The following is a 13657-nucleotide window of genomic DNA, read 5'->3' as shown; positions in this document are numbered from 1 at the left end:
GAGGTAAAAATCAATGTGTCAGAATTAAACTTTGACAAAAAAAGTTCTGACCTTTCACACATGTCTTTAAGGCAAATTAAAACATTTATTATCTTATAACTATGAACTTTATAAATGGGACCAAATATGGCTCTTACCGAACTTACTCCTTTGATAGACCTTCATGATTTTCAATTGAATGATACATTAATGATTGGTGTTGTTATACAACTCGTCATTGAACGATTATTTCCCATCAGTACGGAAATTGGTCATCAATATGCGGAAATATACAAATCAACTCGTTCACATGTAGACAGTGATGCATCGATGCTAATTCTTCCATTTGGCACTTTAGCTAATATGTTTTGGAATTTCCTATACTATATGTGTATGTGCCGTTTATCTGCCAGTGAAGGTTCGATTGTGCAGAACTGCTCTGAAAATTCAAGGTATGAGTTCTTCATAAACTTAATAAAGCAACTGCCATACTTCTTCGTTAGAAGTAATTAGACGAGTCAGTCCAGTTTTAGAATTGTTAGAAAAAAAGGTGGAAAATTATTTTCTAAAGAGGAAAAACACCCCTGATTTTTAGGATATATTTGTTTATTTACTTTGAATTGTCCTTATTTTAAGGTAATTTGAAATGTACTTTCAACTGAAAACTGCATAACTTATTACAAGGGACAGTCAACAATTGCAAATCAGACTAGTAAATCAAAGGAGACAACGAGGAATAATAATACAAAACAACTTGATTTTACCCATGTTAAAATCTGGAAAAAATAAAAACCGAGACGGAATACGTCGACAACGTAAATTTGTCTTGTTATATAGATCAATTTATATGGATTTCAGTCTCAAATCGATTTCTTATGAATATTGTGGTATATTAAGACTACAGACACTTGTTGACTTTTATAAGAGGGACAAAATAAACCAGATATTAGTCAAACTCTTAGATCGAAAATAACCTGGCAACGCCATGGCTAAAAAGGAAAAGACAAACAGAAAGATATTGCAGTACACAAGACAAAACTTAAAAAACTAAAGACAAATGTACAATAACACCTTCAAAACTGGAGGTGATCCCAGGTGCTCCAGACAGGTTAGTAGATCCTGCTCCAGAAATGTTTAAGTTTGAGTGTTTCGAGGTGAAGGATAATATAGAGAATAAAATTTAGAATGGAAATGAGGAATGTGTCAAATCGACAACAACCCGACCATAGAAAAACAACATCAGAAGGCCACCAACAGGTCTTCGATGTAGCGAGAAATTCCCGCACCCGTGGGCGTCCTTCAGCTAGCCTCTTAACAAATATATACTATATAGTTCATTGATAATGAACGCCATACTAATTTCCAAATTGTACACATTTGGATGCATGTGACATTGCTTTTGAGACATCTAAACTTCTTTGTGTTCCCAATTTGCGTTTGCATTTATAGAAAGAGAAGATTGTTGTTTTGTAAAGCCGATTATTATTTAAAAGAGGGACGAAAGATACCAAAGGGACAGTCAAACTCACAAATCTAAAACAAACTGACAACGCCATGGCTAAAAATGAAAAAGACAAACAGAAAAACAATAGTACACATGACACAACATAGAAAACTAAAGAATAAACAACACGAACCCCACCAAAAACTAGGGGTGATCTCAGGTGCTCCGGAAGGGTAAGCAGATCCTGCTCCACATGCGGCACCCGTCGTGTTGCTTATGTGATTACAAATCCGGTAAATAGTCTAATTCGGTAGGTCAAATTCATGAAAGGGAAGGGGATTGTAGTTACGACGTGAGGAACATATCCGATATCATTTGTGAAATGGTTATTCCATAACGGTCAACCAACTCGTGATGGCGTCCGTAAAATTTACGAAGGGATGATTTCAACTTCACCATTTGGAACTCTTGATTTAATAGCTTCCTTGTGAGCAGTAACCCTCTATCAAGAAAATCATGATAGGAAATGCAAGCACGGGAATATCGTATCAATTGAGAGATATATACCCCGTATGCAGGTGCTGCTGGAATGTTGCTACTTAGAAATGGAAAGTTCACAATTGGAAAGCTGAAATCATCTCTTTTGTCGTAAAGTTTTGTCTTCAACCGACCCTCATTGTCAATTTCTAGATGTAAGTCAAGATATGAAGCTGACTTAACTGTATCTGTAGTATCCTTTATCTCCAATTCGATGGGATAGATGCGTTCCACATAGTCACCAAATTTTGAATTGTTTAGTGAAAGAACGTCATCTATATAGCGGAAAGTAGAGTTAAAGGATATTGCTAACTTCTTATCTTTCTTCCTAAGAAGTTCCTGCATGAAGTCAGCCTCATAATAATAAAGAAACAAGTCAGCAAGTAGAGGGGCACAGTTTGTTCCCATTGGTATGCCGACAGTCTGTTGAAAAACACGTCCTCCGAACGTAACAAATATGTTGTCAATCAAGAAATCAAGCATCTTGATAATATCGATTTCAGAGAATTTTTTGTTTGAATCAGAGTGATTCTTTACAAAGTAGGATTTATCCCTCCCTAAGACAAGATACTTGTATCTACGTTGGCCATTCTTTTTTACGAAGCAAAGTAATACCAACTCTTTTAATTTGTCTTTAAGTTTGGAATGTGGAATACTTGTGTAAAGAGTAGAGAAGTCAAATGTTTTAATACTGTTACAAGATGAAAGAGAGTTAGATTGTATGTACTCTAAAAGATCTTTGGAATTTTTAAGTATCCACATCTGATTCACGCCACCTCTAGAATAGGCAGTTTCACAATAACTTTGAAGCCCGTCTTTGATTGCTGATAAAATGGATGTTAATAATTTAGAAAGAGGTTTTGTGGAGCATTTGGAAGACCCAGCAATATACCGCTGTTTGTAAGGACACTTATGTAGTTTAGGTATCCAATACAGTGATGGAAGATCCAGTTCTTCATCTTTGGTTGAAATACCAAGCATCGTCCTGTATTTGATCATGTCCAGCATGAACAGTGACAGAAGAAACAAACAAAATATTTTGATATTTTGTATTCATTCCATTTGAAGTTGATGTAGTATATCTTTTATCACCAAAAAGGGAAACAAATCATCTTTTTAGCTGTCCAATGTCCCAATTAGATAAATGTGGTTTAAAGTGGGCCTCGAAATTACTCAACGTTTTAATAACTTGTTTGCTTAAAGTGCAGATGTATCATTCAAATGAAACACGTCTGGTTTATTCCATTACACAATATGAAACGCAATATTTGATGAATTATTACAATTTATCAAACAGTTCACGTACACTGATAATTGATACACTCTGAACTCTCTTAACAAACCATTGTCATCGTAGTTTACCAAGTCCTTTTATAGTATGGTATAGTATAGAGAAAAATCAAGACCTATTATTACAATTGATATCACTTTTACGGTCAGGATATAAAATCTTCATAACATATTAAAATAGAAAGCCTCGTAATAATTGTACGTTATTTATTTTACATGAATAAAATATCAACATGTAGATTTCAAGTGAACTTAACTAAATTCAACGGAAATCCTATGCATTGAAAGTTATAACATGTTATATGGCAAGTGCAGAAAAATTGACAACAGTATTCAAGGTTGATGATTCATATTTCATGCATGATTTTAAGTTCTTCGAAAATATTTCATTAACGCTTTATATGGAATAAGGAAATATCATGTAATAATAATAGTATATATCCAGCATCTAAAAGACCAGTCTCCATATGGAAACTTCGGCTCTCTTTTGTAAATTGTTATCAAAGGTACCAGGATTATAAGTCAGTGCGCTAGTCGCGCGTTTCATCTACATAAGACTCACCAGTGACGCTCGTATCAAAAAAGTTTTTTCTTTCTGAATTTTGATTGGATACTGTGGTAACTCCTGGAATACCACTGTTCGACGATTTCGTTGGTTCAAGTGTACTAAATGTATAGATTTAACAAATAACAAGTCCGATATATGTTTGTATGCAAACCACGAAACCTATTATCCACAAAAGAGCATGTTTTCCTCAATCAGCGAAAAGAGGTTCCAACGAAAATAAATAAATCTACAAAAATAAGGACATACAACATATATCAGAAAAAAGGAAAAGGGCTTACAAGTGTAAACACATATCTGATGAATTATAATTCTTAAACAATATAATATGGTAATTTTAATGAAGAGACGTCCATATAAGTGTCATAATCAGGCGTAGGAGATAAATAAAATGTAAATATTAGGATACAAAAACATTTGAAACAAGTGAAGGAAAAGAAATCAAAGGTCTCGTTTTGAATATCAATAATCTAGACATTTTTAGATTTCCTGTTTACAAAACTTAGAATTTTTCGAAAAAAACTAGGATTTTTTATATCCCAGGCATAGATTACCTTAGCCGTATTTGATGCAATTTTTGGAATTTCGGATCCTCAATGCTCTTAAACTTTGTACTTGTTTGGCTTGATAAATAATTTAATATAAGCGTCACTGATGAGTTTTATGTAGACAAAATGGGCGTCTGGCGTACTAGATTATAATCACGGTACCTTTGATAACTATTTACACCACTGGGTCGATGCCACTGCTAGTATCACCAGCCCAGTAATCAACACTTCAGTCCTGATATGGATGTCAATAATCGTGACATGTGTAATTATGGTATCTTTAATAACTATTCGGTAAAGACTCTACTTGAAGTCGAATGTTGCGTCTTTGTTAAGTGTTGCAAAATGTAACCTTTCAAAGTTAAAGATAAAACTAGGTAAGATATGCAATCAAATCAACACTAAACAAGCAAAAAGTATACCACTTAAGGGACAGAAAAGACCAACCAACACATATCCAATAGAAAAAAATGTTAGAACTTTGTTTTTGGCACGTTATACAGTTGATGCGCCATATGTAGCACCAATCGTTAAACCTATGCAAGTACAAATACGTTTAAAAATTTCATTATGGTATGTCAAAATCGAGGCAGTTAATATTATATTGTGGTTACAATTGTATTAAATACGTGGACATTTGTAACCCAGACACTATACCGCTAACATAATTGCAGGGTCGTCCATAAAAATTCAAAAGGGCAGATATTATTTTGCAAAAGGGTACCCGGAATTTGCTAAAATAACTTGCTGTTAATCTTTTCATAGGTTTGATGAAAAGTGCCAGTCAAACCAAACTTTGGAAGTCAATATAACCTCAGGTAAGGTTTTTCTTTTGAAATCCTCAAAACGACTACAAATCGAGTAACACATCAATGTAGTCCTTTATCTGTGTTTCTTACAAAATGATACAAAGAAATTATTTGAAGCATAAAGGCAACAGTAGTATACCGCTGTTCAAAACTCATAAATCCATGGACAAAAACAAAATCGGGGTAGCAAACTTAAACCGAGAGAAACGCAATTATATAAGAGGAGAACAACGACACAACACTAAGAAACTGTTACTTCTAAATTCCACATGCGTTTAAATGCGAGTTATGGTAAGATAGTAAACACTGCATTGTCAATAGAAGAGGCAGAAGGTTGCCTGTTTAGTCGATAACAGTCGAGCAAACATACAGGCATTTAGAAACCTGTTTGAATGTCAGTCAAAAACTGTTTTCTTATAGTTTATGTTTTATTCACACTTTCTATAAATCCTTAGTTTTTACAACTACAAATTCAATGTACATTAACTCATCTTTTATTTTAAACTATTGTCAATACTTCAAGTACCTTATAAAATTTGTAGAAATTGAAAGCCCTCCAAGAATCATTACATATCCACCACGATACATGTATTACAGTGTTGGAGACCAAATGGAACTACCATGTAGTGCTGATGGCTTTCCAAAACCAATGTAAATAACTACACTATACATCGTTAAATATTTAAATACATATAAATATATCCTTCCATCTAAAATTTGAAGGAAAGCATATAATTATGATATATTTTTACAATTTACATGTTATAAGGAATGACTGAATTTTTTTTCTGTTTATGAAAAAAAACCATCAAGAATTTGGTGCACACTGAAAACCCCTCGTAGCGTGTTATTTTAAAGTGTGCAATACATATTTTAAAATTTTATTCTGTATAGACAGAAACAGTCATTCCTTATAATTTTATTTTAAAATTTTATTTTAATCTGGCATAATTACTGAAAAAAAACGTTGATGACGTCATGTTCACCTGACATAATCCTGTCTCTGAGCGGAGAGACAACACACTGTCAGCCATTCAGTAGACGCGTTACATCAAACATTATATAACATACTAATGTACGGATATGCTCTTGAAGACATTCGATAGCAGTTTAAAATAAGCGCTTAACAAGTATTATAATACCACTTTGGAAAACATCAGCCTGTGTCGCACACTGTTACAAAATGAGCACATGTTTAACATTGTAGCATAACTTGACTGACTGTTGCTTTTAAACATAATTTGTTTTGCAATTTTACAAATGGTTTCTAAAAACGATACCCATGACTTTACCGTATGTATTCAGAAACCCGAAAAACTTCATTTCAAATGATACAAGACAGAATTACATTTCTTTCTTTTTATTATATTTCTTTTAGTTTTAAAATGTGTATTATATGTTTATATATGGTGTGTGTATATTTTGTATCATATTTTAAACAGTTTTGAATGGACAAAAAATGGAGTAATGTTCAATATAAGCGAATATAATGATAGAATGGTTACAATGTATGCCTCTGGTACAATTTTGATAAAGTACACAAGAAGTGTGGACGATGCTATTTATCAGTGTAGTGCAATTAACGAATTTGGTACATCAATGTCCGATTTTGTCAACTTAAAGCAGGCTAAATTGAAACAGTTTAGAAAAAGAAAAGATAAGAAGATATTCGTCAAGTTTGGTTATTCGTTGAGACTTCCATGCCATGCACCACACAGCATACCAACTGCAAAGTTAGAATGGGGCTTGAAAGACGCCATAACTGGTTTAGTATATTCTATCAATTATACGAGAGTTATATCAACAGATTTTTTAGGTTATTATTTTATCAACATACTTGACCGTTGGATGTGTCTTGTCAATTCACTAAAATTAAACAAATCGTATTTATTAAATGCATGATGGTTATTTTATATCCAAAACAATTACGATAAGCGTATTCACAATTATAGTAATTGTCTTTTTGAAATACTGTAGATAAATTAACAGACAAAATGCGTTCATAACAATATACATATCTTTTAATTATAACAAAACGAATCAGCTCCGATCAAAAGCTGTCAGATTAATTGGTTGCTTTGTTATGTTTGGGTTTTTGTGCCACTCTCAAACTAAAATTCGTACTGAATTAAGATTGAATTCTCAAACATCTGCCCCACGAGGAGTTTAATTCCACCTGCAGACTGTATAGGTTGGTACAATTGAAGTTTTTCTACCGAGGCAACTTAGTCATCGCGGCAACATGAACTGCATATGTAAGACAAAGCGTCATTTATAAATATGCCGTGTTGAGACTAAACGACAAACAAACATAATTACAATTTTTTCAAGTTATTTTTAAATTTTTTTTTTAACTAGGTAATCTTTTCATTATAAATGTCGATGAAAATGACTATCATGGAGGAAAATCCTACATTTGTATAGCGACAAATCCAATTACCAACGAACGAGTATTATCTTACGGAACGGTTGTTCAGCCTTCAAGAAGTTGTGATAATTTTTCATGTAAGAGCTAAATATTGCATGCTTATAGCATGTTATATAGCAATTGAAAGTATAGCTCACAAGGTTTCAAGGATTTTTTTTATTGTATATTTCTAAATCTAGCAAAAGGGCAACAGTTAAGGATTGAAAAACAAAAATCCAATTTAAAAAGAGAGCACCAAAGACAAAATAAAAGACAACGAAAGAACAAATACTACTTATTAATGTATCCTTCCAAGGATTTCACTATCATTGATGATAATGGTTACGCGTCTAGCAAATATATCAAGTTTTCAAAATTAATGATAAGCATGTCGTATAATGCATATGTATCTCTTATTTTTAGTGCTATTTTAACATTTATTGAGCGATGTGAGATAGATATTTTTCATCACTAGTGAAATATATGTTCTCATTAAATGATGAATTTTGGAAAAATCTTTGAAAATCTTTGAAAAGGAAGTAAAACAATCATTAGAGAAACAAACACATTTAAATTGAAGAGTTTGTTGACAGACGTATATCTAATATTAACCAACCTCTAACTTTTGTTGTATTCTGTAGGCGAGACTGGTCGTAAACATGTACCTCTTCATTTTATGTGGTTCTCAGGAAGCTCAGTTGTTGGTTTACAGGGACGAAGGCTTATTTTGAAGTGTATATTTGGTGGAAAGTAAGTGTACACTTGTACTGCATCCAGTATTGTGTATAGTATACATTCACATACTTAATGTATATACATGGAGCATATATCGATATTAAGTAAATAATAGTTCAGGTTTATGTATTTGTTAAAACTAGTACCATGAGTTCAAACATTAAATATTAGCGAAGCTCTATTGGTCATAGCTTTTAGGAACTTCGGTCCTCAATGCTCGTCAACATCTTACTTTGTTTTGACTTTTTAATGTTTTTGATTTGAAAGTCAATTTTGTGTCCTATGTAGATGACAACCGATTGCAGTATTTTAAGTATTTATTCTGTTATCTATGTGAGAGTATCAGTAATGTTTAAATTAGTTAATTGACAGTGTTATTTTATAACGTATATGTAGGACAAACCACTCGAAACATGTTTGCATGCTCATTTGGACTTTAGTGTTGATTCATAACATTCGTAACAATGACAATTAACTCATAATAGATACAAGCAATGACATTTTGTATTTAAGAAAAAAAAAACAGAATTACTTAATTCACAATACAGAAAAGTTACACGAGGAACTTTAATCCATTGTCAGATGTCCCAACATTTTAGCAAGCAATGCTATTCAGGTTAAGTGTACGTATGTGTCACACATCAAAGTAAGCATTACTATCAAACATTAGGGAGACAAACATTATGTGATTATTCACATAACTAGCTTATACATATTTTATATTAATTTTTTTAAAGTCCGATTCCCAAAATAACTTGGCAGTTTCGAAATGAAGATAAGCACAGTTTCGGATGGGAGTATCTCCATGAGGGACAAGTACACATCATACCAAAACTACATATTGACGATCACGTCGGTACTTACAAGTGTTCTGCAGAAAACTCAGTTGACCTAAATCTGGAGAAGGTTATAAATGTTGATATAAAATGCAAGTTATTATATTATTTAATAACCTTCCAATGGTTGTTTTCATGAACGTTTCTTGATTTTAAAGGCATGCTAGACCTGGTGCATGTTATTGCTAAGCATAGATTAATGTTTATTTTTGTCGTGTATTTGGATTTTGTTTTTGCGGGATCATTTTTTATGTATTCTTTGTCAATATTTTGCTAATCTCAATTAAACGTATCTGTATAAAACGAAATGTCGTATTATTTGCCAAACAGAACACTATCCACAAATTACAACATAATGGTAATGTAAACTATGAACAATACTCATACAGTATAGATAGCCATTACAAGTAACTTCATGGCAAAATATTAAGGAATTGAAAAGAAGATATCAGTTGCTTAAATAACAGAAATAAAGGTTCTGTGTTGAATGGTTTACTTTTGTAATTTGTGAATTGGATTGAAATTGTCTCATTGGTACTCATACCACAACTCCTTTTATGGGCATTATAAATACAATACGGAATTTGATATGCATAACTGTGCTCAGTCTATCAACTATAAGTTTTCATCGAAAGTTCATTGTTATGGCATTGATAAGATTTGACATCATATATTTATCAATCGTTTCATGGCATGTTTAAGATCTTAAAGTTTTCAAATTTTGGTGATATAAAATGGGGACATATACAAACGTAAGACTAAGAAATACACAGAGCGAAACAGTGTGTACAAATAAGTTAAACGTCAAATGGTGTAAATGTACATTAAACACCAAAAACGCAATTCAAAATTTGAAAATAATTTTTACGGCACATATCTTTAATTTTCCATTTTAGTTTGTTTTAAATGAAAAAGCTTGTTATATTTACCTCATGCCAACAATCATGCTTGTCTTTATAGCTGAACCACACTGGTCGATGGAAAGAAAACCAGAAAGTATAACTGCTAATAACGGTGAATCGGTTACTTTTTACTGCAATGCCACAGGATTACCAATGCTAGACATTGAATGGTTCATTAACGGAGAAACATTTAAAGGTATGAAAAATCATTCAAAAACATACGATATGTGGCAAAAAATTAAACGTGAAAGTATTGTACACAAAAGAAAGAGAATTTACACAAAGATTGATATAATCAGTGGAATATTGTGGGACACCCAATCAACCAAAAGGGGTAAAAATAAACACAAGTAAAATGAGAGTTTAAAAACACTACGTTGAACACTTGAAATAACTTGATGTTAAGCTACAGGAACCATTCAGTGGGAGTGATCTTCATGTAAAGCGTTGCCAAAAAAATAGCAGTTCATGTACATGTCCACCCAGTGTTATGTTTTTATGTAAACCTGAGTGATAATACCTGTATATATGTCAAATATTCAACATCAAACGGTAACATGTAGATATGTGTTCAATTTTTTAAATAAACTTTATGTTTTTTACAACAAAAGATTATTCGGTCATTAGATAAAATAGTTAAACAACGCTTTAAAAATTTATTTGCAGTATCCAGGCATCCTGCTGTGAAATTAAGAAAGATCAGAATACCTTATCCCAACAAAGCTGTTATTTCTAATGTGAATGTAATGGATAGAATGGTTCTCCAATGTAATGTCTCTAATACATATGGATATGTTTTTAGTGATTTTTACTTGAATGTTCTACGTAAGTGATAATTTTACAAATAGTTAATAAACTATAAAAGATGAGAAAAGAAACACTCATGAATTCATTTGTTTGCTTCATAAAAGTCAGTTATACAAATGATGTGTCATTTGTAAATACCAAAACTCAACCTGTTTCGAAATATGCATACACACAAAGGCAAACAATGAACAGCACATTGTCAATGAACGCCTTATTTTGTGCAAGCAAAGCTATGCCAGGGTAACATACTCCAAATTCTTCCAATTTTCCTTATATCTACTGTAGTTCGTTCAATTGAACAAACTAATATAACAAAGTTGTTGGTATCAAATGAAAAAAATGTCATGAATACAAAGTCAATTTTTTAAGCAGTTGACGAAATGTAGAATTTCAAATTGTCGTTAAATTATTTTTCTTTGCGCGTTACGGTGACATTAACAAAAAGGAATCTGTGACAGACTTGAAAGTCCTCCTCGTACTAGCCAATCAAAATCTAGCAATGAGTACTTGTATGATACACTTAAATTCCTGAAAAGAGCAACACAAGACAGCTTGATGACAAAAACTTTAGTCAAATGTAGTCAGAACACGAAAATATGATACGTTTGATATCATTATAGTGTAGCAATATTAGAAAAATAGAGGTATTTATATTTTATTTTTGCATAATTTGAACTGCTTTTATTCTGTTTTTACACAGACACAGATAATTCTAGAAACCTGTCACGCAACGAAGTTCAAGGTTAGAATGACCACCAATTTTAGAATTGCTCAATTTTAATTCAATTATATTTCTTCAGTAAAAAAGGTTTTAAATTCTACTTTTCTTTTTATTAATGATGAGAGAAATAATGTATCGTAGTATGCATGTAGTTTACTTTTAACAATTCAAGATTGTAATTCAGATAGTGTATTGGGTAGAATTTAATGGGAAATCATCTGTCAAGTTCATATTCTCCAATTTGGCTCAAATTTCTCTTATTTGATTCATAGTATACAGCACAGTATATCCAAATCACAAACAGTTTACAATAAAAAAAAAAAAGCAATGAATGGACTCAATAAAATGTTGTTGACGTGAAAACTTAGCTCGGCATATTGATTTAGCGGCTGTTCTTTGTTTGTACCTTTTAAAGATTAGTTACGGTGCTGTTTTTTGTTTTGTTTTATATGTTTTATTTTTTTTGTGTTTTGCATTCTTTTAGCCGTTGATTTGCATTCTAGTTTTATTGTACATTATGCACATCTTGTTATTGAAACAGAGAAATCTAAAACATACGTACACAATCATATGATTATATTTTACAGAATTTGCTGAACGGTACGTACTGGTTGTATCGTCTGTGTTTGGCTTAAGCGTTTTATTAAGTATTACTTTCGTTTGTATTTTTACTTATTTTCGAAAGCAAACAATGTCAAAAAGTGGGAATTACCAATTTCAAGAAAGTACCTATAGTAACGACGATGTACATGTACAAACAAATGAAATTGACGTTAACAGCCGACCTGTATCTTTGTACACCAGAATTGACGAAAGTGTAATGATTCCGGACTATTTTGAAATTGTGCAAATGAGACGATATACAAGAACCTCGGATCAGTCGTCGGAACAGTCTTCGGAAGACCATTATAGTATACCTGAGTTTGAAAATCCGTATACACAGATCAAAGCGGTGTCCGATAACCACTTATACGCTATACCAACAATCGAAATAACAGAACACACATTCAGCCTTTCAGCACTTAATGCAGAACCACGTGACCACAAAGAAGATACTTCACAATTACTTGATACTCAATGGACAGCAGTCACAAGTACAATTAGGAAATGTACTGATTGGTGTGAACAGTATACTGACCGAAAGTCTATACAAATGCAGCACAATAACCGGAACAGTGTCGAATATAACAGAAACGCATGCGTATTGGACGAGACGAAAACATTAGAAGGAGGGACACATTTCAGGAATGATAGAGTTTTTAATCGTCTCTTTGTCGAAAAGTTTCGTAGTGACGTGTTTCTTTCTACTCCGCACTTAGATGAAAATAACAAAAACATTAAGGGCCAAGGCACTAAAAACGAAAGAAAATCTTCTTAAATTGTTTGTAAAGTTTGACAATGACATATTTTTGTAATGGTACATGCAATCAAAATGGATATATCTACTGTATACCAAGAACTCAAAACGATTGAAAAAATTAAAGTTTAATATATAAGTGAGGACCTACATGCATATGATACGTTTTTTTTACCAACTATTCCAAATTAGAAATGCCAAAAAAAGGAAAGTTGAAAAATAAGAGTTCCAACTTTAAAAAGAAATATAAAGCATAAATGTCCTACTAATCCCTAAATTCACTAAAAATTCAAAATATGTTTGAGTATGAAACTAGCAGATTTCAAGAGTTTGTGTTGCTCACCTTATTCTACTTTTGTTTTGGAAATCATGTACAAAAAGAATAAAATCATAATAGATACCACTTGTAATGATTGAGGTCAAATTTGGGATAATATTGACTCGTAATTTAAGTAAAGCAGAAAAAATTGATAAAGTTTACAGAAATAACCAATAAATTAAGGAACATTAACTTTATACCGTTGTTTGGAATCAAACTGTTCAAATGTCCTGTTAGAAGAAAACATTGGTAACAAATTTCCAATTGGTATTCAAAGTAGAAGATTTTTCTTAAAGTTAAACTACGACACTTAGAAATTCGTTCGTTACTTGCACCTCACAATGAACGTGGCTACGTGTTTACTTATCCTTTGGTTTTATTAAAGTAAATACAGGGGGAAA

At 32.2% G+C, this 13657-nt stretch overlaps 1 protein-coding gene across 1 annotated transcript; it reads left to right on the top strand.

Annotated features, from left to right (window-relative positions):
- The first annotated feature begins 259 nt into the window (after nt 1-259).
- On the top strand, nt 260-13448 carry LOC139483576 (neuroglian-like). Its single transcript, XM_071267584.1, has 11 exons — nt 260-431; nt 5129-5181; nt 5715-5823; nt 6615-6988; nt 7531-7677; nt 8221-8329; nt 9052-9242; nt 10111-10248; nt 10719-10877; nt 11560-11601; nt 12168-13448. The coding sequence occupies exons 1-11, from the start codon at nt 310-312 to the stop codon at nt 12956-12958; spliced, it is 2235 nt and encodes a 744-aa protein (XP_071123685.1). The 5' UTR covers nt 260-309; the 3' UTR covers nt 12959-13448.
- Nucleotides 13449-13657: the final 209 nt, after the last annotated feature.

The sequence above is a fragment of the Mytilus edulis genome, chromosome 7, assembly GCF_963676685.1.
Source record: "Mytilus edulis chromosome 7, xbMytEdul2.2, whole genome shotgun sequence".
In the NCBI taxonomy this organism is placed as follows: Eukaryota; Metazoa; Mollusca; class Bivalvia; order Mytilida; family Mytilidae; genus Mytilus; species Mytilus edulis.
The sequence above is the reverse complement of the archived record's forward strand: the minus strand, read 5'-3'. Positions and strand labels throughout refer to the sequence as shown.